The sequence below is a fragment of the Erinaceus europaeus genome, chromosome 15 (genome assembly GCF_950295315.1).
Source record: "Erinaceus europaeus chromosome 15, mEriEur2.1, whole genome shotgun sequence".
Lineage (NCBI taxonomy): Eukaryota > Metazoa > Chordata > Mammalia > Eulipotyphla > Erinaceidae > Erinaceus > Erinaceus europaeus.
In genome coordinates, this window is record NC_080176.1 from 32,219,065 (window position 1) to 32,241,478 (window position 22,414).

Sequence of the window (22,414 nt, forward strand, 5' to 3'; positions counted from 1 at the left end):
GGACAAACAATAAAGAAATAGAGGCCTTAAATAAAGTCATAGATGAGATGAACCTAACAGATACATTCAGAACTTTGACCATTCCCCTCAATAAAGAGTATATATTCTTTTCAAGTGCACATGGAACATTCTCAAGGATTGACCATATGTTGGGAAACAAAGACAACCGTAACAAATACTGAAATAAAAAAAAAAGTATCCTTTCTGAATTGGGGACTGGTGGGCTGGGATTAGTGGGAGAATATGTTTGTATCTGTGGATTGTAGTACCAACTGGGAATAGACTGAAAATAGTTCAAACACCCCACACCCACCATATCTCAGAAATAACTAGGACTAGTAAAGAAAGAACCCAGTAGGATATGGAAAGGTTTGGACACTTGCGGAGTCAGAAGGGGTTACTCCTGGTGGCTGAAGACCTTTAGGGTGGGAGGGGAGGGTGGGAGAGGTAAAAATCAGGAGAGGAGGTCACAGCTGAACATCAGCACAGAACTATAGGGGTGGGAAACTGGGAAACTTCTGTGTGATGGCAGGACTTAGGGTGTGACCCTGAAGGTAATTACCCTCAGTGTACCTGGAATGTTTGATGGCCCTTCTGAAAGCAGATGCTGACCAGGATGTTCGAGGACAATCCTGTGAGATGCAACATAAGACCAATTAACTTGGCAAGGTCCCTCTTTGGCCTTAGAAGGTGGTCTGGAAGCTTCTTCTTTACTTTGAGACTACTTTGCTTCCTGTCTCCTCCTCCCACAAAGCTACTTGTTTGGGAGTCAGAGGCAGCTGGGTTGAGTCCCTTACTGCTAGGGGACCCCAGATGAGAGAGAGAGAGAGAGAGAGAGAGAGAGAGAGAGAGAGAGGAGAGAGAGAGAGGATATGAATGTTAGCCTGTGTGTTTATGTTTGCCAATAGGGGAGAGAGACAGAGAGACAGAGAGAGAGAATATGAATGTGAGCCTGTGTGTTTATGTTTGCCACTCTCATTAATTAGCTAGCTTCCATCTGTAATGTGGTTGTAATAATACTTAAGGTATAATACCCAGGTCTGTCATGTTATGACTACTCAACAGTGCAGGTTTCTCTCCAGACTTTTTCTGCCCAACATGTGTGTTCACAAACTGTCCCTGGTGTGGGGGTGAGATGGGGTGTTATGCATATGATTAGCATTTTGTGAAGTCCAGTGTTCTACTCCAGGCACCAAACAAAAACAAAAACAATCAAACAGTAGAGGTTGGTGGTAGTGCACCCAGTAGAGTGTACATGTTACAATGCACACTTGTTACAAAGCCCCCAGTCCCCCCTGTACCTGTGAAGCTTCATATATGGCGAAGCACTGCTGCAGGTGTCTTTCCCTGTGGATTTCTCTGCATCAAATAAATAATAAATAAGTCAAGAAACAAAACAAAACAAAATCTTGAACAACCCAAGAAAATCCATCCTTTATGCTTCCTCTGTGTTTTTTTCTCCATCTAGATGTGGCTTTTCCATATAACCCTTTCCTATTTATTTTTCTTGTACATTATACAGAAGCGAGGGCCCTAGAGCGTCTATTGAACTTAGGTACTGAGTTCCAAGGGAGCAAATCAACAGCTTGTTAGATTTTCCTATACACTTTTCTAAGTTAAGAATCAATATTTAATATAGCAAATAAGCAACAAGACAGATAAAACCTGAGAGAGAGAGAGAGAGAGAGAGAGAGAGAGAGAGAGAGAGAGATGGAAACTTGAATGAGATTGTAATGAAGACGGGATCCCCGTGCTCTCCTGGGCTCTGCCGCCACCGCAACCCCCCCCCCCCCTTCCCGTTAGATGCCATCCCGGTTTCATTTTCAGCCTTCAAGAATCAGATGGATGAGCAGGGGCTGTGAATCTCTGCTATGAGTCGCAGCTCCTGGCTTTGGGGAGGGGAATTGGCGGCAGCTTCCCAGTACCTCAAACACGCGTCTTAGGGCGAAATGCACAGGGGTGGGTGGCTGGGCGCGGGAGTGTGGGACTCCGTAGTGGGAGTAGGTGGGCACATAGAGTCTTCCCTCGGAGGGGACCCGCCGAGCCTGCCAGCACCGGCCTGGGTCCCCAAATGGCAGAATCCGCGTCTCCAGGCCGGATTTTCCCTCCAGCCATCCTGGCCACGCACAGCCGAGCCCCGAGCTCACAGAAAGGGATGTCTTCATCCCCTCCCTGCTCGGAACACGCCCGCCTGCTCCGGGGGCGCAGAGTCCCGAGGTGTCCCCTAGTGCCGGCCGGCATGGCCTGAATGCCCCCGGGCCCCGCTCTCCCGAGCCCCCACCGCTGGTGCGCGCGCACCAGCCGGGCGCGGAGAGCTGTGCGCCCCGGAACCTGCGGGCGGCGGCCGACTGGCGGCGGGGCGGCGGGGGCGGAGCTGGCGCAGCAGCCGGTCCCCGCGGGCCGCGCCCCGCCCTCCGCCGCCACCTGCGCGTCCCCGGCAGGCTCTCAGCCCCGGGGTGGCGTGGGCTGTGGTTGCAGCAGCGGCGGGTCCCTGTGGCCAGAGACCGGAACCTGGTGTCGCCTCCTGGGGCGCGGGACGAGCGGCGCTGACCGAGCTGGGGGTGGCCGGCGCGCGTCCCTCCCCGCGATTTGGCGCAGGGGGCCGACAACTGCTGAGACTTTTGAGATCCGATTCCTCCTCTCGGCGGGCTCCCAACGCGCCCGCCCGGGGAGAGGCCGGCGTGACTCGCAGGCCCCGGGGACCGGCTCGCTGTGCGGCTCAGCCACTTGGAACGTGTCAGAGCGCCCGCAGCGCGGGGCGCGCTGGTGAGTTGGGCGCGGGGTGGGGTGTCCCCGCTTCCCCGCGGCTGAGGGTTGGAGTGGACGTGTTTCTGGGCTCTGCCGCCCGCCCACTAGGGCTGCCCCCACTTTGAGAGTCATCTGGACTTGAGCGTGACTGCGGGGCGGTGGGTATATGGGCGCAGTCTCTGCTCAACGTGATGGAGCGGGTCGCTGAGCGGAACAAAGGCGTCCGCCCGAGGGACGGGATCCTTGGCTGAAGGCCCCCGGCCGCGTGCCGTGACGGTCGCCTGCCCACTGGGGTGGCGGCTGTGCAGACTGAGGCGTGGCTTGAACCTTGACACTGCCACCTGCGTGCAGCACCGGGCCGGCCCCCTGCCGACTGCCACATCCCGGTGTCCGCTGCGCTAGCAGCCTCGCGCCAGGAGGCTGAGGGCCCCCCTCGACACCCTTGGGGTTTCAGAGCACAGAACCCTCGTCTAGAAGCCGGGGCTCCTGGAAGGGGCCTCGTGCTGTGGACCGAACGGGCATCTCAGGGGACACTCCTGCGGATCCAGGGGTTCCCGAGTGAGAACTGCAGCACCTCCTCCACCCCCGGCCCGCCCAGTCCTCCTGGCTGTGGCCGCCGCTGGATCGGCCCGCAGCTGCCCCGCGCCTCGCTGGAGCCCTAGGGGCGCGGGTCCGGGGCCAGGGCCAGGGCCAGGGCCGGCCGTGAGTGTTTGATGGCTTCACTGAGAAGAGTCAAAGTGCTGCTGGTGTTGAACTTGATCGCGGTGGCCGGCTTCGTGATATTCCTGGCCAAGTGCCGGCCCATCGCTGTGCGCAGCGGGGACGCTTTCCATGAGCTCCGGCCCCGCGCAGAGGCCGCCAACCTCAGCGCACACAGCGCCAGCCCCCTCCAGGACGCTGTCCTGAAGCGCCTGTCGCTGCTGGAGGACATCGTTTACCGCCAGCTGAATGGTAAGGACACCCCGCTGCACCCACCCCTAGAGGACACCCTGCGCTGCCCTGGGGGAGGGCTGGGGAGAGGTGGGGGACGCAGGGGGCATGACTCCTGGTTCCTGAGCTCTCTCCTCCTAACCTCGGGGGCCTGGGCTGCTGGGAAGAACTTGCTTCTGGTTTGTGGTCCAGCTGTAAGTTTGCTGGCATAGTGGAAACAGGGCTGCACAGCTGATTCCTGGGCCCTGCGTGCAGGAGTCATTCTCTGGCAACGCGATCCCATGTGCAGAAACTCATCAGCGGGCCAGAGGGCACTGCAGGCTCCGGTCCTCCAGGGAGGAAACTTAGCATCTGGCAGGGTCGCTGGTGGGTGGAGATGCAAAGGGGCTGGAGCTCAAATTCTTCCAAAGTGAGTGAATGAGCCCCTCTCTATTCAGATGGACTGCACAGCTAATAAGGAGCACCCCTCCCTTCCAGACCTCGGTGGAGGCTGCTATTAACACAGCGTTTTTCTCCCCAGAGCTGCCAGAGGGCCATTGTTAAAAGTTCCAGGCAGGCAGGGGGAAGCACTATTTTACAGAGTAGCAAAGTAAGGTGTGCCAACCGATTAATGACGGCTGTTGGAAACTGTTCCATGGAACATGGACAAAGGACAGGAGGAGAGGAGGACAGTTGTAATGTGTCCTGGTCACATTTGGTTTCATGACTGATAGGTCCCAGGAGGTCTGCACTCCCCAAGGCCCTGGCTGCAGGCAAGAACCCTTCAGGACTGGAGGGGTGGTGGTTTGTGATGATTCCAAGACTTCCCTGAACTTTTCCCTCACTCATGGTGGTGCTTCCAGAACTACAGCTCACCATAAACTGATGACAATCTTAATGGGAGGGTTTCTCTCTATCAGATCCAGATCAGAACTGCAAAGTCAAGGATTGGAGAGATGAACCAGGTTACTTGTGCTCTGCTGCTGTTAAGTGATAGAAGTTTAGCTCCCATATCTTCTGACCAGAGAGACCATGTTTGTGACTGCTCCTGTATGCTGTCTGTTACTTTCTCATCTGCATATGTGGGAAGGTTGATGATGAAATGGATTTGCAGGGCTGCAGGTGCAGACCTATGCACAGGGTCTTCTTCTGTGTAAGGAAGTGGGACTCAGCTGTCTTCTCTGGGCTTCGAGTGAGGAAAGGTGACTCTCCTCTTCTCTTCTGGGTGTGGTGAGACCAGACCACACAGCACCCTCAGAAAGGACAGTTTATATTTATTTATTTGTTTGTTTATTTATTCATTCATTTGTCTGTCTTTTTAAATATTTAATTACTAGGGCCAGGTGGTGGTGCACTTGGTTGAGCGCACATGGTACAATGTGCAAGGACCTGGGTTCAAGCCCCCAGTCCCCTACCTGCAGAGGGAAAGCTTTGTGAGTTGTGAAGCAGTGTTGTCCCTCTTTCTCCCTCTCTATCACCCCTTCCCTCTCAATTTCTGGCTGTCTCTATCTAATAAATAATGATAATTAAAAAATAAAAAAGATTTAATTACTTATTTGAGAGAGAGAGAAAATTGAGAGAGAACAAAGCATCACTCTGGCACATGCGATACTGGGGTTTGAACTCAGGACTGTATGCTTGACAATTTAGTGTTTTATCCACTGTGCCAGTTCCCAGGTCACCAGTCTCTTTTCTTGATGGCATTCAGTAAGTGAGCACCCAGGATGCTGTGAGCTGGCAGCTCTGGGGGTGGGTGGTATGAGGAAGCTCTTCTCTTGAGTGCTGAAAAACTAACACACAGGGTAAACCATAGCCACAGCTCGTTTCTGGGCTGGGGAGGGGGTTAGGGGCATATGGCCTTATGTCTTTGAGTACATAGAGGACCCAAACAGAACATGCAGGTGGCCTGGGACCCTGTCAGACTGCATTTGGGACATTGTCATTCACAGATGAGCTTCAATCAGGAAATTGAATGTGATCTAACTTCTCCTTTCCTCTTCTCCCTTCCCAGCCCTCCCTAAATGTATTCACTAAGTCCATAGGGCTCATGTACTTCAAACATGGTGAGGTGGGGCTCAGTGCCCAGACTTTGCCCCAATTAACTAGTTTGCTGGAGGAGTGTGGAGCCTGAACTATTTGCTTCCAGCATTGAGGGCCTTTGTTGTTGCCCCAGCTTGTCCCTCAGTCCCCTGGAAGGCCTATAGGGACACAGATTCCAAGTCCCTCCCCGAAGTCTCTGACTCACTTGTCTAGAGTAATGACCTGGAAATCTGGGATGTCAGACAAATCCCATGCCTTAAGCTGTGTGACCCACCATCCTTGCCTACACTCAGTAGGACAAGCATCCAGGAATTAGAGACAGAGGTGGGAGGGACTACTGAGAAGCAGGGAGCTGGCTTCCATGGGCCTGTAACTATGCAAATAAGTTTTGTCTCTTGGTTTTCTTTCAGAGTCTTATTTGTTGTTTCCCCATTTCTAATGACTACTTTCAAAATCTTTTCTCACTCCTGTGACTAATTCCTCACTAGCGTCTGGATGTTGACCTCATTCTTCTGTGCTTCTACATTTGGGGTGCTCTAGCTGGACTTTTGTCCTGGTTCATTTCTCCAATGTTTCTCCTTGGTTTAACCACTGTATATAGTATGTTATGAGGTCTCTCTCTTAGTACTTATCAGTCTACTGATCACTCTGGCCTGGATTGACTTGTGTCTTAGTAAGGTACTTAGAGTTCACAGTTGTGGAAATTAACAGTTGTTTCAATGTTATCTCAATCCCTGAGTTAAAACACAGTGGCTGTTAAAGTTTCTTTTGTTCTTTTTCTTCCATGTAGGTTATGGGGGCCTGAGGGCTTTTGAACTATAAATAGGCTTTTTAGCTTAATCACTAACTCCTGACCAACAGATAGCAGGGTGGTTCTTCTTCTAGCATTTGCCCTTCTTCCATAGCCAGTCAACAGCATCAGGTTGAGCCTGATGTAAAGTTTAGAGACCTCCTTTGAATCTGGAGAGGTGGCAGTCGTTGACTATGTGGGTCATAGTCTGTCTGTAGCCACAGGGGCAGTTCGGGTCGTCTTTGGCTCCCCAGTAGCGGTGCACCGGCCATGGCCTGTTCGATAGCGATTGAGGAGGGCCCAGTCATAACGTGCTAGGTCAAAGCCGGGTTGACGCTTGCAGGGGTCTGTGATGAGGTGTTTGTTCTTTACCTCAGCTGACTGCCAACTCTGTTTCCAAGAGTCTGGAACAGAGAATTTCAGTGTAGGCATAGGGGACCAGATTGGATGATGAGATGTCAAGCGTTGGACAGGGTGGGCAAAGATATCCGCGTATATTGGCAGGTCCGGTGGAGCGTAGACGTGGGAAATGAACTTAGATGATGCCGCATCCCGACGAATATCTGGCGGGGCGATGTTGCTAAGAACTGGCAGCCATGGAACCGGGGTGGAACGGATGGTTCCAGAAATTATCCTCATGGAGGAATATAATTTGGAATCGACCAAGTGGACATGGGGCCTACGGAACCATACTGGGGCACAGTATTCTGCAGTGGAATAGCATAATGCCAGAGATGATGAATGTAGTGTGGAAGCGCTTGCGCCCCATGAGGAGCTGGCCAGTCTTGCAATGATGTTATTCCTCGCGCCCACCTTTGCTGCAGTTTTTATGAGATGTTCGTGAAATGACAGGGTGCGATCGAGAGTAATGCCAAGATAGACTGGCTGGGCTTCATGCCGGATTCTTGTATCGTCAAGCTGCACATTAAGCTCACGCGAGGCCGAGGCATGGTGTAGATGGAAAACAGATAATACCGTTTTTGCAGTGCTAGGGATTAGTCGCCATTTTTTACAGTAATCAGATATCAGAGACATGTCTTTCGTGAGTGTTTCCTCGAGGATGTCAAACTTGGATGCCTGAGTTGCACAGCAGATGTCATCGGCGTAGATGAACTTCCTTGAAGAAGTTTCTGGAAGGTCATTGATGTAAATATTAAATAGTGTAGGAGCCAGAACAGAGCCCTGGGGGAGGCCACTTGAGACAAGTCTCCATCTGCTAGACTTGTCACCCAGATGTACCCGGAATATTCTGTTTTGGAGAAGAAACGATATAGTGTTGGCCACCCATGGAGGCAGGCATCTTGAGATCTTGACTAGGAGACCACGGTGCCAGACCATGTCATAGGCTGCTGTGAGATCAACAAAGACAGCACCTGTCTTTAAATTCTTCTGGAATCCATTTTCAATATAAGTTGAGAGGGCCAGGACTTGTTCGCAGGTAGATCTTCCTGGGCGGAAACCAGCTTGGGCGGGTGATAGGAATTTCTCTGTAAGAGGAGAAATGCGTGACAGAAGCAGCCTCTCAAGGAGTTTGTAACACACGGAGAGGAGAGAAATTGGTCTATAGCTGGAGGCCAGTGTTGGGTCTTTCTTTGGTTTCAAAACTGCTATTATCTTCGCACGACGCCAAATTTTGGGCATAGATTCGGATTCCAAGATGTGGGACAGGAATGTAGTGAGCCACTTCTTTGCCGTGGGGCCCAAGTTAAGAATGAGTTCTGGGGTGATGTTATCATAGCCAGCAGCCGTTCCCGGTTTAACCCTCTTCAAAGCGTCTTCCGGTTCAGACAGTGTAAAGGGAGAGAGTTTTGGAGATGGACAAGATAAACGGAAGTGGGATGACCACTCATGGGAAATTTCTCTTTTCCATACTGGGTTGATCTTAGCACGTCCAACTTGAGTTAGGTGACTGGCCACTGAGTTTGGAGATACAGGAGGATGGGAGACGGGAGAGGGTTGGCTACCAGCACCCAGACTATGAAGAAGCTTCCAGGCCTTCCTCCTTGAGTGGGTGAAGTTCAGACTTTCCGTGAGTTGTTGCCAGCGGGCTTGGCGTGCTGCATCCAGGGAGGCAATGAGATAGTCAGCCACATCTGGGTCGCCCGACTCATCATACTGCTTTAGTAGTTGCTCGCATTCAGCATCAAGACAAGGCGTATAGTTAGCAGGGTGGTTATGCAAAGAGACTCCCATGCCTTGAGAATCCAAAGCCCAGGCTCTATAGAGCTGCTCTTCAAGCAGTTGAATGGAAGTACTACTTAGCCCTGTATTTCCAAACAAATCCCATTTATACTCTTTGGGTTCACTGTGTCTCCCGATTCATCAGGAGAACAATGTGGAAAGGTTCCACAATACAGCCCCACCTCTAGACCACTGGGCTGCAGATCTCCTGAATTTCCTGGCCAATTCTCTGCCCCCCCCCCCCCAGGACCCACCCACTCAGTGTCAGCATGGGGGCCCTCCAGGCTATTGCTCCAGTCTCTGAGAAGGGCAACAGCAATGGAGACTCACAGTAGCATTTGGTGAGCCTTAGTGGAGTCCTCTCCTCCATTCAGCAGTCTTTTTTTTTTTTTTTTTTTTTGGTAAAACAGAGTGGAGGTGGAGCCTCAGCTGGACGGTTGCCAGCCACTCAGGAGTAGATATGGGCTTTAGCCCCAGAAGTCTCTGCTTAGGCTCCTCTCTGTCCATGAGCTGCATGTGTTTGCACTCACTGGTGATTTGGTGGGTTCCCAAAGTAGTTCTAGTCCTGTCTTATTGTGGTCCCAGGTGATCTCCTTTGATATTCCTAGTTGACTGGGAGAGATGAGAGGACAGGTGAGTGCTGGGGGTGGATGGGTGGAAGGGTGACATGAAGACTGGGCCAGAAAGGGGGCAAATAAATTGAGGTGAAGGCCCTCCCTCTCTCCAACCTGTCTCCCCCATGCTAGTCCTCTGCTTGTGGTTGTTCCCAGATGTGTGGAGACTCCTCTGGGTTGCCAGGACTCCTTGGGGCCTGAAACCTCAGTAACTGTCAAGAAAAAGGAAAAACCTCTCCCACAACTTAAAACCTATTCTTGGCATCCATTGCTGAGACCTACAGTGTTCATTTCTTTCAAACTGTTAAAGAAAGCTTTCATATTAGCAGCTGGTTCTTCTGAGGTGGGTCGTTGTTGGTCAGCTTACTGATTGTGCTTTATTGCATCCTGTCTGGAGTGGTGTCATGGCATTGGAGACTGTGACTTCAAGTGCCCGACCCTGATCCCTATTACATCTGCAACTCTTAATTGTGGCAGATGTTGGCTTCAACGTGGCTTTGTGACACTTGTGGTTGTTTATCACACCACTGAGGTTTATCCAGCTAATGGGGGTTGTTTTGTTGATCTAATTCCTTGGATGACTTCTAAAGGTTGATGAGCTTGCCAGTTTGGAATATCCAGCTGCCTGAAAGGAGACATGATGAACTTGCCAGTTTGGAATATCCAGCTGCCTGAAAGGAGACAAACAGAATGGTAGAGGTGCAGAGTGTCTGTAAAGCAAGTGGTTTCCATGGAAAAATCCTAACTGTATAGCTCTGAGGTTGAAATAAACTCCATTCATTTCTGCTTTCTTAAACTCAAGTGATTGTTGACTTTTTCAGATTCAATATAGTAGTAGCTTATTCAAAATATAAATCAAATTTAATAGTGTTAATCTGTTTGAATCGTTGGTGTGAAAATGTGAACAAAGTTTCAATATAGGACAATATACTCAGTCCCAGATACTGTGGCTTATTTAATTTAATTAATTAATTTACCAGAACACTGCTCAGTTCCTGTTAAGGTGGTGCCAAGGATTGAGCTTGGGACCTCTGAGGCTCAGACATGGAAATCTTTTGCAGAACCATTGTGCCCCTGAGCCTTTGTTCTGTCTTCTGACAGAGGAATCCTTATACAGAATTCTGGTTATGTGTAGAAAGGAATGATGTCATGTGCCTTTGATTAACTTCAGTGATTACTATCAATACATAACCCCAATTTTTTTTTCACAGCTCAAAATCTAAACCTTTATTAATGATTTTAATGAGCTTTAGAGTGATTAGTTACATCATTGTAGAATACAATTTAAAATATCAGTTTACTAGGAAAGGAATAAGGGACTTAATTATAAAGATGCTATTTTTTTTATCTTTCACACTTACTTTATTTTTTTTAATTTATTTTTTATTTAAGAAAGGATAAATTAACAAAACCATAGGGTAGGAGGGGTACAACTCCACATAATTCCCACCACCCAATCTCCATATTCCAACCCCTCCCCTGATAGCTTTCCCATTCTCTATCCCTCTGGGAGCATGGACCCAGGGTCGATGTGGGTTACAGAGGGTGGAAGGTCTGGCTTCTGTAATTGCTTCCCCGCTGAACATGGACTTTGACTGGTCAGTCCATACTCCCAGTCTGTCTCTCTCTTTCCCTAGTAGGGTGGGGCTCTGAGGAAGTGGCGCTCCAGTACACATTGATGGGGTCCTCTGTCCAGGGAAGTCTGGTCAGCATCCGGAACCTGGTGGCTGAAAAGAGAGTTAACATACAAAGCCAAACAAATTGTTGAGCAATCATTGACCCAAATGTTGGAATAGTGGAGAGGAAGTGTTAGGGAGGTACTCACTGCAAACTCTAGTGTACTTTTGCTTTCAGGTATATATTTTCCACTAGTTTATGGATATGTGTGAACATATGCTCTGTCTCACAGAACCTGGTCTATATCTAGGTTTTGGGACTTTGTTAGAAAGTGAACCTTCTGGGATGGAATTAGAGAATACTATGAAAGGAAAGGTCTTACCCAAGTAATGAAGCTGAAGGGTATAACGCCAATTTCTACACTTGCTTTATGAGTTGAGAAGACCAACTGGAAGTGATTTATGTTTTTTCATTGCATTAAGACTTCATTGTGTAAAATTTTGGATTAAGCATTTGTTTAACTTACACTTTTAATACTTTTTTCCCTAAGGTTTCCTTTACCATTTAAATAAACTATTTTTGTAATTAAAAAAGAAAGTATTGGTACAATGGAATACTACTCAGCTATTAAGAATGGTTACATCATTTCCTTTGCTTCATGTTGGATGGAATTTGAGGGAATTAGTGTGTGTGTGTTTTCCCACTAGAGTTATCACTGGGACTTGTTGCCTGCATGACTCCACCATTGCTGGCTTAATACTTTCTTTTTTTCTTTTGACAGAAAGTGAGAGAAAGAGACAGGTAAGGAAGAGAGACAGAGAGAAGTAGAGATACCTAAAGGACTGTTCCACCATTTATGAAGCTTTCATTCTGCCAGTGGAGAGTAGAACCTTGAACCCAGATCCTTGCATACTAGCTAACTATTCTCTCTTCCTCAGGAATTCAAGTTGGGCCTGCCAGAGCTAGACACTGACATTTAGTGCCAACCTGGCTGCTCAGAGCCATTTATGCCCTCAGGTATAAGGGGAGGTTGGCCATTTAAAGGTGGCTCAGGTGGAAGAGATATCTCACTGGCTAAGACACCCAGGTTCAAGTACCGCTGTGGAGTCTGTCTCTCTCTCTCCCCACCTGAGTGAACAAACAACCTAAGAGCAGTAAAATCATGAATGCACAATAAATCAAAGAATATTGCTCAGGGGGAGTCGGGCTGCAGCGCAACGGGTTAAGCGCAGGTGGCGCAAAGCACAAGGACCGGCATAAGGATCCCGGTTCGAACCCCGGCTCCCCACCTGCAGGGGAGTCGCTTCACAGGCGGTGAAGCAGGTCTGCAGGTGTCTGTCTTTCTCTCCCCCTCTCTGTCTTCCCCTCCTCTCTCCGTTTCTCTCTGTCCTATCCAACAACGACGACAACAACAATAATAACTACAACAATAAAACAACAAGGGCAACAAAGGGAATAAATAAATAAAATAAAAAATATTAAAAAAAAAAAAGAATATTGCTCAGGTCTCAGACTTTTCCTGTGGAAAGTTCTAGTAGGATAGATTTGTGCAGGGCTCCACTTCTGGCTGAAAGCACATCCATCACTCATGTAACCAGATCCCTTGGTAGTTCTGAGAGGGACCCTCTGGGTTGAGTCACCCCTTACCTCTTGGTTCCAAGGCTCTCAGTCCTGCCTGCTGAGAAGCAGATGCAGGTCATAGCTGTTTTCCTTCGCACAGGCAGGACACTGTAGAGAAGGAAGCTTGAGGAAATGAGCCAGCCTTTCCCCTCCAGTCTCTCCCTTGCCAATACCCTTCCACTCTTCTCATTAGCACATCCTGCTGGCCCCCTTCACCCAGAATGCTGCCGCTGGTCTCTCAGCCCTAAGCACATGTGGCCAGGGATGTCTTAATGGAGGCACTGTTGTCTGCTTCCTGAGGACTCATCGTGGAGCTTGGAGGCAGAGTCAGATTCTGTCTCAGCCTGCTCCCAGTGGCACCTCCTGTGCTCTTACCTTGGCCCCATCCCAAACCCCTTACTTCACTGAAGTATCTCACGTTTGCTCTAGGATTGTTCCCATGTTACAGCCGCAGACTTTAGAAGCTAGTTTGCCTACCCCCACTCCAGTCCCCTTTCTCTCTCATGCTCTTAAGTGTGGCTCAGGTTCACCACCTGGAGTTTGTGTCAGCCCCCTGTCTGAGATTTTCTTGCACTGAGTTGCTTGAGAGTTTGCTGTCAGTGGCCTTTGGACCATTGCTTATCCTCTTATCCTCTTGTGCCTTCATGAATTTACCTTTTGGATGAATCAGTGAATTGGACCATATTTTGGAGTGTGTATGTATGTATGTAATGTATGTATGTATGTATGTATGTATGTATGTATGTATGTATGTATTATACCAGAGCTCTGCTCAGCTCTGGTTGCAGGTGGTGCTGGGGATTAAACTGGGAGCTGAGAGCCTCAGGCAAGAGAATCTTTTTGTATAAACACTATGATATCTTCTTAGCCCTGGATTTTAAATTGTAATATATATATTTATCTTTGTGTGTAAGAGAGACCTAGCATTGCTCAAGTATGGCTTATGGTGCTGTTGTGGATTGAACTTAGTGCACTGGGCCCTCAGGTATACTAACTTATCAGGTATACTGTGCTTTAATAAGTTGAGTATTTCTCTTGGCCCTAGATGTCCTAGATTTTAAAAATAACAACTCTATCCTATAGCGTCTACCATAAGACCTTGCGTATACATAGGCTTCTAATTGAATGATAGTTGTAGAGGAGAGAAATGACCCTTGATTCGTAAAGCTGGATTGGGTGGATATGCAGGACTTCAAAACTACCTATTGCTCAGGTTTCTTGGGCCTTTTTTTTCTGCTAAGGGTCATTGGGGTGTCTGTAATGTTATTCATCAAATGTATAAAATCATTGACTTAAAAAACAGATCCTAATGTTGTTATGAGAAGAATCTTATAGAGGGGGCCAGGCAGGTTGAGTGTACCTGTTACAATGTGCGAGGAACTGGTTTGAGCCCCCATTATCTACCTGCAGGGGGGATGCTTTATGAGTGGTAAAGTAGTGCTGTAGGTCTGTGCGTGTCTATTGTTATTTCTCCCCCTCTCAATTTCTCTCTGTCCTATCAAACAGGAAAAAGGAAAAAAAAAAAGCACCAGGGTAGTGGATTCATAGTGCCAGCTCTGAGTCTCAGCAATAACCCTGGTGGCAATATTTTAAAAAAAAATCATAGACTCATTGTTTTTTGAGTCCCACTGGTGGTTGCCTTGGCAGGGCCAGACCAAGTGACTGTGCCAGCTGCATATGGCCCACTATCTGCATGCCTTCTACCCCTGTCCTCACAGGACATATTTGTGGAAGCCTGCACCTTCCCACTGTGGGGTGTGAGCTCACACACTGAGGAAGGAGCTGGAAGCCATCTAGCCTACACCACTTTGTCTCTGCCATCTTGTGTCTGCTCTGGTCATTTATTGTCCTAGCTGAGGGGCACAGGAACCTTCTGAAGAGGTGGAAGTGCAGCTGTTGGCCAGATTAGAGACTAGTCATTGTTAGTGTGCCTTTGAATGCTTGATTTTATAACATAGATATGTTTTTATATTTCTCCTTTTCCCCTCTGTGGTTCTGGGGCCTCATGCATGGGCTTCAGATAGAGAAGTAGAGACAGACAGGGTGAGAGACATACAGACACTGAGAGGAAGGGAAGCCACTGCAGCACCTTACCGTGTATGGAGCTTTCCTGGTCATCACAGGGTTCCCATGTCTTGCCAGTACATATCTTACCTTAGTACATGGGAAAGTGAATGCCCTACCAGGTGAGTTATCACCTGGCCCTGTATTCCTTCTTACCTAGGAGAAGACACTACCACGTGAAAACATATTAGGAAGTGATGGCATAGAGGTTTGGTAGCAGCATTGAGAAAGAAAACCAGGGCAAACAAATTTCTTGTTAGAATCCCCAGGGAACTCTGTACGTACCTTGTGACTTTCTGTCATCTCCTGATAAAGTGATTTACTTTTCTGGCTTCAGAACTGAGGGTCAGAGATACTATGCAACTCAGCTGGGAAGATTCCTGAAATGTCTTGGTTTTTGCCCTTGGTGTAGCACCCCTGTGAACAGCAGGATGATGCCTGTGGTTGACATGGGGTGTTTCCTTGTGCCATAACAACTCTGAGCCCTGGCTAGTGACTCTGTCTCTCCTTAGGGACCCCATTTCTCCTCAAAGACCCCTATGCAGCGATTCAGAAGCCATACACATCATCTATCCACCCCGCCTGGGGCAGCTCTGTCATCAGAGGAAACAATTGATTCAGGTTAGCTTCCAAATTTAGATTGCTGGAGGATATTGAATAGAAGCAGGGCTGCTTGAAGAAATTGAAAATCTTTGTGGGGTTGGAAGGAAGTCACAACTGCTGATCTTAAATCCTGCCCTCAAGCACAAGAGGCTGATAAAGCTGGGGGTCTCAGTTGTGGGAAACCAGTGCCATCGAAGCCCAGCACTGCCACTAGCCTGAAGGCAGAGCTAGAGGTGAGGCCTCCAGGGCTGGATCTCTGTCCTGCTGGGTGATGGGACCAGCTTTTCCTATAGCACAGAGGTGAGAGAAGGAGAGGCAGGGAAGCTGCTGTGTCAGACCTACTTAGGAAACTAGGAAACTACACAAAAGTCTGGGGAAGGATGTGGAGTCACAGCATGACTCTAGGACCCAGACTCTACAGGACAACTTGAGAAGGGCCAGCACCAAGGCTGGAGTGTGTGGGAACAGGTGACTCATATGACACAACTCACTGGCCAACTGGGGCTTGCCTGGAGGACTCAGGAGGCTCTTTGGAGTCCCAGGTGGGTTTAGACTTGGTTTGTCTATGTGTCTGTATGGACAGCTAGGTGGAAAGTGAGTTGGAATCCAGTACTGGGATCAAGTGCTGGTGTTGCTCCTGGCTTGGCGGCACCATTGATTCAGGACTCACGTGGATTCAGGTGGACGTTACTTTGGAGCCCCCTTCCCAGCCATACTCTGAGATAACTGCACCTGGAGACAGTCCCAGGGACCTGGGACATGCTCGCTAAGTGATTTCCCCACTTGTTCCCTGCACCCCATTACTGTCAGCTCCCAGTCTTCCAACCTGCTGTGGCCAACATGGACAGCCCCTCCCATGAAAATCTCACTGGAAAATTCTTGGGTCTTCCGTAAGTGTCCTCTGCTACACCACCCAGTGAGCCCCAACTCCTAGATCAGCTGTTCCTGAGGAAAGCCTCCTCTCTCTTACCACCTGTGCTCAGAGGCCCTAGCTGTGCACTCAGCTTGCCCAGCCCCTGAGGACAGGTATCTCTTGCTGTCCCAAACCTCCCAAAAGAGGAAGGGGATGGTCTGGAGGGATTCTAGGGGAGACTGGAGACAAAGGTGGGAGGAATTGTCTGCTTTAAACCCCACTTTCTCTGACCACTCCCCCCTGCTGCTCTCAGGTGACAAAGGAGCCTGTGTCCCTCCAACTGCCACCAGGCTTTGTTTCAGCTGCTGCCTTATGAGGGACTCCTGACAGGAGTCAGGGTTCCCCAGCACCTTTGGGATTCAGCGACAAAGCCACATTGCAGGGTGGGTGAGACCTGCAACCTCAGCAACTGCTGTAGGAACCCCAGAATGGAATCCAGGAGCTTGGGGAGCCAGCATCCCATAGGGCAGTCTTTGATCAAGTGGGGTGGGAGCCCTGAAGAAGCAGGTCCACTGCCTCCCCCTTGGCAAGGCACCCTACTCCATTCCTTCTCTCTTCTGTGTACTTAAAATCAGGCAGGAAGAGAGAGATAGATAGAGAGAAAGAGAGAGAGAGAGAGAGAGAGAGAGAGAGAGAGAGAGAGAGACTCACTGGGATGGTGTCTGCTTTGTGTGTGTGCAACTCAGGCTTGAGCTGATCTTCCACTGCACTAGGGGAAGCTTCAGTACTGTGGTGCTTTGTTTTCTCTCCCTCTCTCTGTTTCTGTCCCTTTCTATCTGAAAATGTTTGCCCACAGCAGAGAAACCCAGGGGATGTGAAAACAACACAAGAACATTACAAAGCAAACAAAGCATGGGTCTTTAGGCAGCTCTGACATGTGGATGACAATCGGCTTAGCCACTGATAGAGAAGTTTTCCCTTTTAATAATGTCCATGTCACTGCTCGCTGCAGAGCCTCAGCCCTGCCATGCATGAGTAATGCAGTGCCTTGGTAATTACAGGCCCCCACACTTGGGTGTGCTGACAGTTAATGGGTAGCATGCTTCCACTAGAACCTCCTTCCACCCCAGCCTCAGATACCACAGCTAATTGTGTGATTAGTGTTTGTTGCGGGGTGTCTCCTGGTCACACAGGGTTTATTCAGGGCTGTACCTCATGACTAGAAAGGACTCTGAACCAATGACTAGGAGACCAGGCCTCTATGTCTCCTTCATCTGGGGACCTGAGTTTATACAGGTATAAAGGAGACAGGTCTTCTGGAGGCTTGATCCCTCTGGTTTTGAAAAATGCCCCTTCCCGCCTTCCAATGACGACATCAGTAGCCCTTTTGTTCCCTGAATTCTTCATGAGATGACTTGTGAGATTTGCTCTTGCTTTTCTGTGTACTTAGGGGATTGTGTATGTGTCTGATGTTAATACTTGGCATGATAGTAACTGTATTTAGACCCAGTAGTTTGTAGGAGAATAGATGTTATTTATTAAGAACTCCTTTATATTCAAGGATTATTTTATCAGCAAGTAACTTGTTTTCTCTTAAATCTGGAAGTAGCTAGTATTTGTTTGGCACTATGAAGTCTTCATGATGATGCAAGACTTAGCTCACTATCTTTCACTTATTTTTTTTTTAATGGTGACAAGATGGCTTTTGTAGTGCTGTGGTGTCTCTCCTTCCTTGTCTTTCTCTCTTTATCACTGTCATTTCTCAACTGCTTTCTAAACAAATATGGCCACCAGGAGTAATTGAGTTGTTAAAGCATGGAGTCCAGTGATAACCTTGGTGGCCACAAAAACAGACAAACAAAAAATGCTTGCTTTAATTCTTGTCACTGCATCTTTGTACAGGTAGGAAGTCACCACTAGCCACGTGTACTTGCATTTAAAAAAATATGTTATTTATTTATTTATTTTCACCAGAGCACTGCTCAGCTCTGGCTTATGGTGGTGTGGGCATTGAACCTGGAATCTCAGAGCCTCACCTGTGAAAGTCTGTTTGCATATCCACTATGCTATGTGCCCCTCCTTATTTATTTATTTATTTATTTAATGAGAGAGACACAGAGAGGAAGAGAGACAAGCTATAGCACTGCTCAACTCTGGCTTATGGCAGTTCTAGGGATTGAACCTGAGTCCTCACAGCCTCAGGCATGAAAAAATTTTAATTGAGGTGTAATTGGCATGTTTTTATATTAGTTTCAGTTATGGACCATGATTAGTTCATATTTGAAATTTTACAAAATGGTCACCACAGGAAAATCTCATTGACATCTATCACCAGACAGTGTTAATAACTTTTCTTTCCTTTGTTGAGAACTTGTAAGATCTACTTCTTTAATGACTTTTGAACATACACTTTAATGTTACTAACTGTGGCCAGCTACCCTGCCATGCACAACATCTCTGGAATTTGTTTTATAAGGCAACAATTTACACCTTTTGACCTCCCTCACTTATTTCACCCCCATGCCTCATCTCTTTCAACTCACCAATGTTTCCTTATATATGAGTCTTGTTTTGAAGATTACATGTAGGAGTGAGCACATTATAGTATTTTCTCCTTAGAATACTTAATCAGGAAATAAAATCTTTCCCACAAGTATCCCTGGCTGGCTCCCAAAAGTGGTTCAGAAGATTGTCATATGGTCAACCCTCAAGAAAATAGCTGATTTTCGGGAGTCGGGCTGTAGCGCAGCGGGTTAAGCGCACGTGGCGCAAAGCACAAGGACCGGCATAAGGATCCCGGTTCGAACCCCGGCTCCCCACCTGCAGGGGAGTCGCTTCACAGGCAGCGAAGGAGGTCTGCAGGTGTCTATCTTTCTCTCCTCCTCTCTGTCTTCCCCTCCTCTCTCCATTTCTCTCTGTCCTATCCAACAACAATGACAACAACAATAATAACTACAACAATAAAACAACAAGGGCAACAAAAGGAAATAAATAAAATAAATGTAAAAAATAACAAAAAAAAATAAAATTTAAAAAGAAAATAGCTGATTTTCAGCTAGAGTAAGTAGGATGGAGGCAAAGAGGAGAGAATAAATAGCATTTGCTTGGTGGAAATCTGTGGTGTCTTCTGCCCCTCCCCACCCCTCCCAGTGCATTTTCAGTTAATGTTAAAATGAAGTAGGACATTACTTAAATGACACAATAGCCATTTCATTAACTGGAATATTGAAGTCTTTGGCACTTAGGATTAATTTGGATCTATCTGTATCTCTACGTCTATAGCTGTCCATATGTTATGTTTTGTCACTGTTAAGCTGTACTTTGTTTTGCTTTTTTTTTACTTTCTTTTTTAAAGAATTTATGTCCTTTTATGCTATTTTAAGCTATACTTTCTATATATCTAAAATTGAGATTCATTTTATGATTAGTGTTATGTCTTAGTTTCATTGGTAATAGCTTTTTCCTCTTATGGGTACATAAAATGGTGCAATTTATAGTTAAAGGTATCTTAGAGTTAATGCAATACAATCTGTGGTATTTGTCTGTACATGTGTTCACCATTGTATGCCATATACCACACACAGTATGTTTATTAGTGCCTAATACATAATTAAATGTTTTATGTTTTTAATTCCACATCAGACTTACTTATACTGTTATGTTCATTTTATATATGAGAAAGCTGAAACTCAGACATAATTGAATTGCCCAGAGACACTGTAATGTAATTACAATTATCATTCCCTGAAAATAAGCTTTTTAAAGTTGTAATGTAAGTGCCTGCCTTCAGTTTTTGATTGCTAAGGCATCCATGTAAAAAACACCCAGTTTTGAATAAGTATGTTTCCGGCTACACAAATAGAAGAACCAGGCTGCCCTACCCATTTAGTTCCTAGAGCTAATAATCGTTTGTGTGACTTGGTCCTTTCCCTCATTTTAATTCACCCTCTGATTTTTTTTTAAAATCCAATAAAGAACAAACCCATACAATCCCTGACAGCTCTTCTTGGGCCCTAATAAAGGCAAAGCCTTAGGTCTGTGAATGCTCTCTCTTTCTCCCCCAGAGACTTTATTGTGTGGACCTGGCATGTCATGTACCCTCCAGGATCTGTCAGTATTGTTAAAAAAAATTATACTCATACTGGGCAGCAGCTCATCCTGCAAGCAGAAGTGATACTTTCAGGATTTAGGAGGGCAGAGATGTCATCAACAAGAGAACAAGGACAATTCACCAGGTCAATATAAGAGTTCATGTGAAGGTGGCTTCTCACTGACTGAGCTGCAGCATTTCCAATGGTTGAGGCTGTTGCTAGGTGCATTGGAAATCTTTCTTCCTCTGGATGCCTCTTACTGCTGTGATGTAGTAAAATGTCCTGTTTGGGGTGATGGCTGATGACCAGTAGTAGAGTGTGAGTGCTTCCTCTATACCCTGTTGCCATCCTGATTCCAGTTTGAGTTGAGGTTGAGGTTTCCTTTATTAATGTTCAGAGTGTTGAACCCTGTCTATCAAAAGCTCACCTGCTGCTGATGTATATCACCAAAGAAGTTATGGAAACAACTGTGTAGAAAAATAGGGTTTATTGGACTGAAAGGCTACCTGAGTTGGGAAGCCTGATGGTGCAGGGGTTTTGATTTGATACAGAGTAGAGTTGGGGTGACATGGTTGTATTATATATTTGGGGGGTTTCTAGGAGACCTTAAGACTATTAATAAAGTAGAGAAACTAGCATGAGCATACTAGGAACATACAACAGTCACATAAAACATGTAACAACATGGCAGCTGAGCTGGGGAGATAACATAATGTTGGTTATTATGCCAGGCCCCCTGCATGGCCCCCTGCATTGCTTAATGCTGTGGTCTGTTTACATAATCATTGTTTTGTCTGAGACCCGCCCTGCCTGCAGGACATTAGCTTAATCCCCACTGGTTAGAACCTTCCCAACAGCTGGAGACCCGCCCTGCAGGCCACTGATTTAATCCCCACCGGTTAGATGGAATTCGTGCTCTTTTGCTTCTCTCCACCCACTCTCCTACCCACTTCCTTTTCTGGCTGGCCACTTCTGCCTCCGAAGATATAAAGGCAGATACTTTTCTGATCAATAAACACATTGCATTGCATTCCCACTCAGCCATGAGTTCCTGGTTGTCTCTCCCACCTGCAAAGCTAGCCTGGCAGCATAATGGCTATGCAAAAGTCTTTTATGAGTGAGGCTATGAGGTCCCAGGTTCCATCCCTGGCATCATCATAAGCCAGAGCTCGAGCAGTATTCTGGTCTCTTTCTCATTAAATTGACTGTTAAAAAAAAGAATCAGTTATGACAAGAAGGAGGAGGTGGCAGAGGAGGAGGAGGAGGATGAAGAGGAAAAAGGAGAAAGAAAATGGCAGTGATGTTTATCAGGGCATGCTGTTTCCTATAGTAGGGGTGTGTTCCTTTGCATGAAGTCCACAGCCCAGTTCTGAGTCACCCAAGTTCTGGGATCCTTATCGCTACAACAGAATTTGCAAAGTTTTGTCCTGCTCCAACCAAAAGCCCCCAAAATATAACTAACAGCAAGCCTTTGAGCTTGTTTTTCCCAAGCCCCAGACTTCACCCCAGTTTTGTTGGAAAAAGGAAAGGGGTGCAGAGTTGTGAAAAATCAACAGGTGCAACTTCCATTCATAGTAAGAATCACAAGGGTGGTTTCAGCCCTAACTTTGACTCCATCCAGGGGCTCCAATTGGGGCTGCGATGTCTGGCAAGGGCTCCAGGCATTGTTAGTTAATTGCAGCACCATCGATCGGCCAAGATACCAGACATCCATCTGCTGCCTTTCTGTGTCTTGTGACTTTGGCACTTGCTGACTACTGGGTGTTGGATCAAGTTCTGATGCAGGGCTAGCAGAGGGACTGGCGTTTGGATGCACCTGGTGGCAAGGAACATCACTTCCCTCAGAGCTAGTGCTTGCTAGTGTGTAAAGTTGCAAAGCTGTTAATCCCAGGGCTGTGAATTATGCTGTGTGAGCTTTAAATCCAACCCATAATGAGGATGCAATGGGAGAAAAGTGAAATTGATATCAAGTTAATTAAAAGGCTTTGGTTATATTTGCAAGGAAATTAGCACAACAAGAATGCTGACATGTGCACATTGTTAATGTCTTCTTCCTTGGGGCAGCTCTGAGTAGGCCACAGGCAAGCTTTGTTTATTAACCTCTGCCCTGTGCCCTCTCTGCTATGCCATATCCAACTTATTGGGGTCCTAGTGACTTTAATTGGGCAACAGCATGTAATCTTGTACTAGTTACTTTTTTTTAAAACTTAAGTCTTGAATAGGGATTGCATCTTGCAGCTGATGGCTCAGGTTCTGAAAGTGTATGTGTGGTGTGAGAAAGGGA

General features: G+C 47.3%; 1 protein-coding gene across 2 annotated transcripts in view; it reads left to right on the forward strand.

Moving 5' to 3' along the window:
* The first annotated feature begins 2,421 nt into the window (after positions 1-2,421).
* The window catches only part of GALNT17 (polypeptide N-acetylgalactosaminyltransferase 17), a 518,762-nt gene continuing 498,769 nt past the window's right edge, over positions 2,422-22,414 (forward strand). Inside the window, exon 1 of one of the 2 annotated variants that reach the window (XM_060173552.1) lies at positions 2,422-3,699. In XM_060173552.1, coding sequence (XP_060029535.1) covers positions 3,462-3,699 — 238 coding nt within the window. In that variant the 5' untranslated portion in view covers positions 2,422-3,461. The remainder of the gene's footprint in view (positions 3,700-22,414) is intronic. The other variant, XM_007523650.3, reaches the window with a different exon arrangement.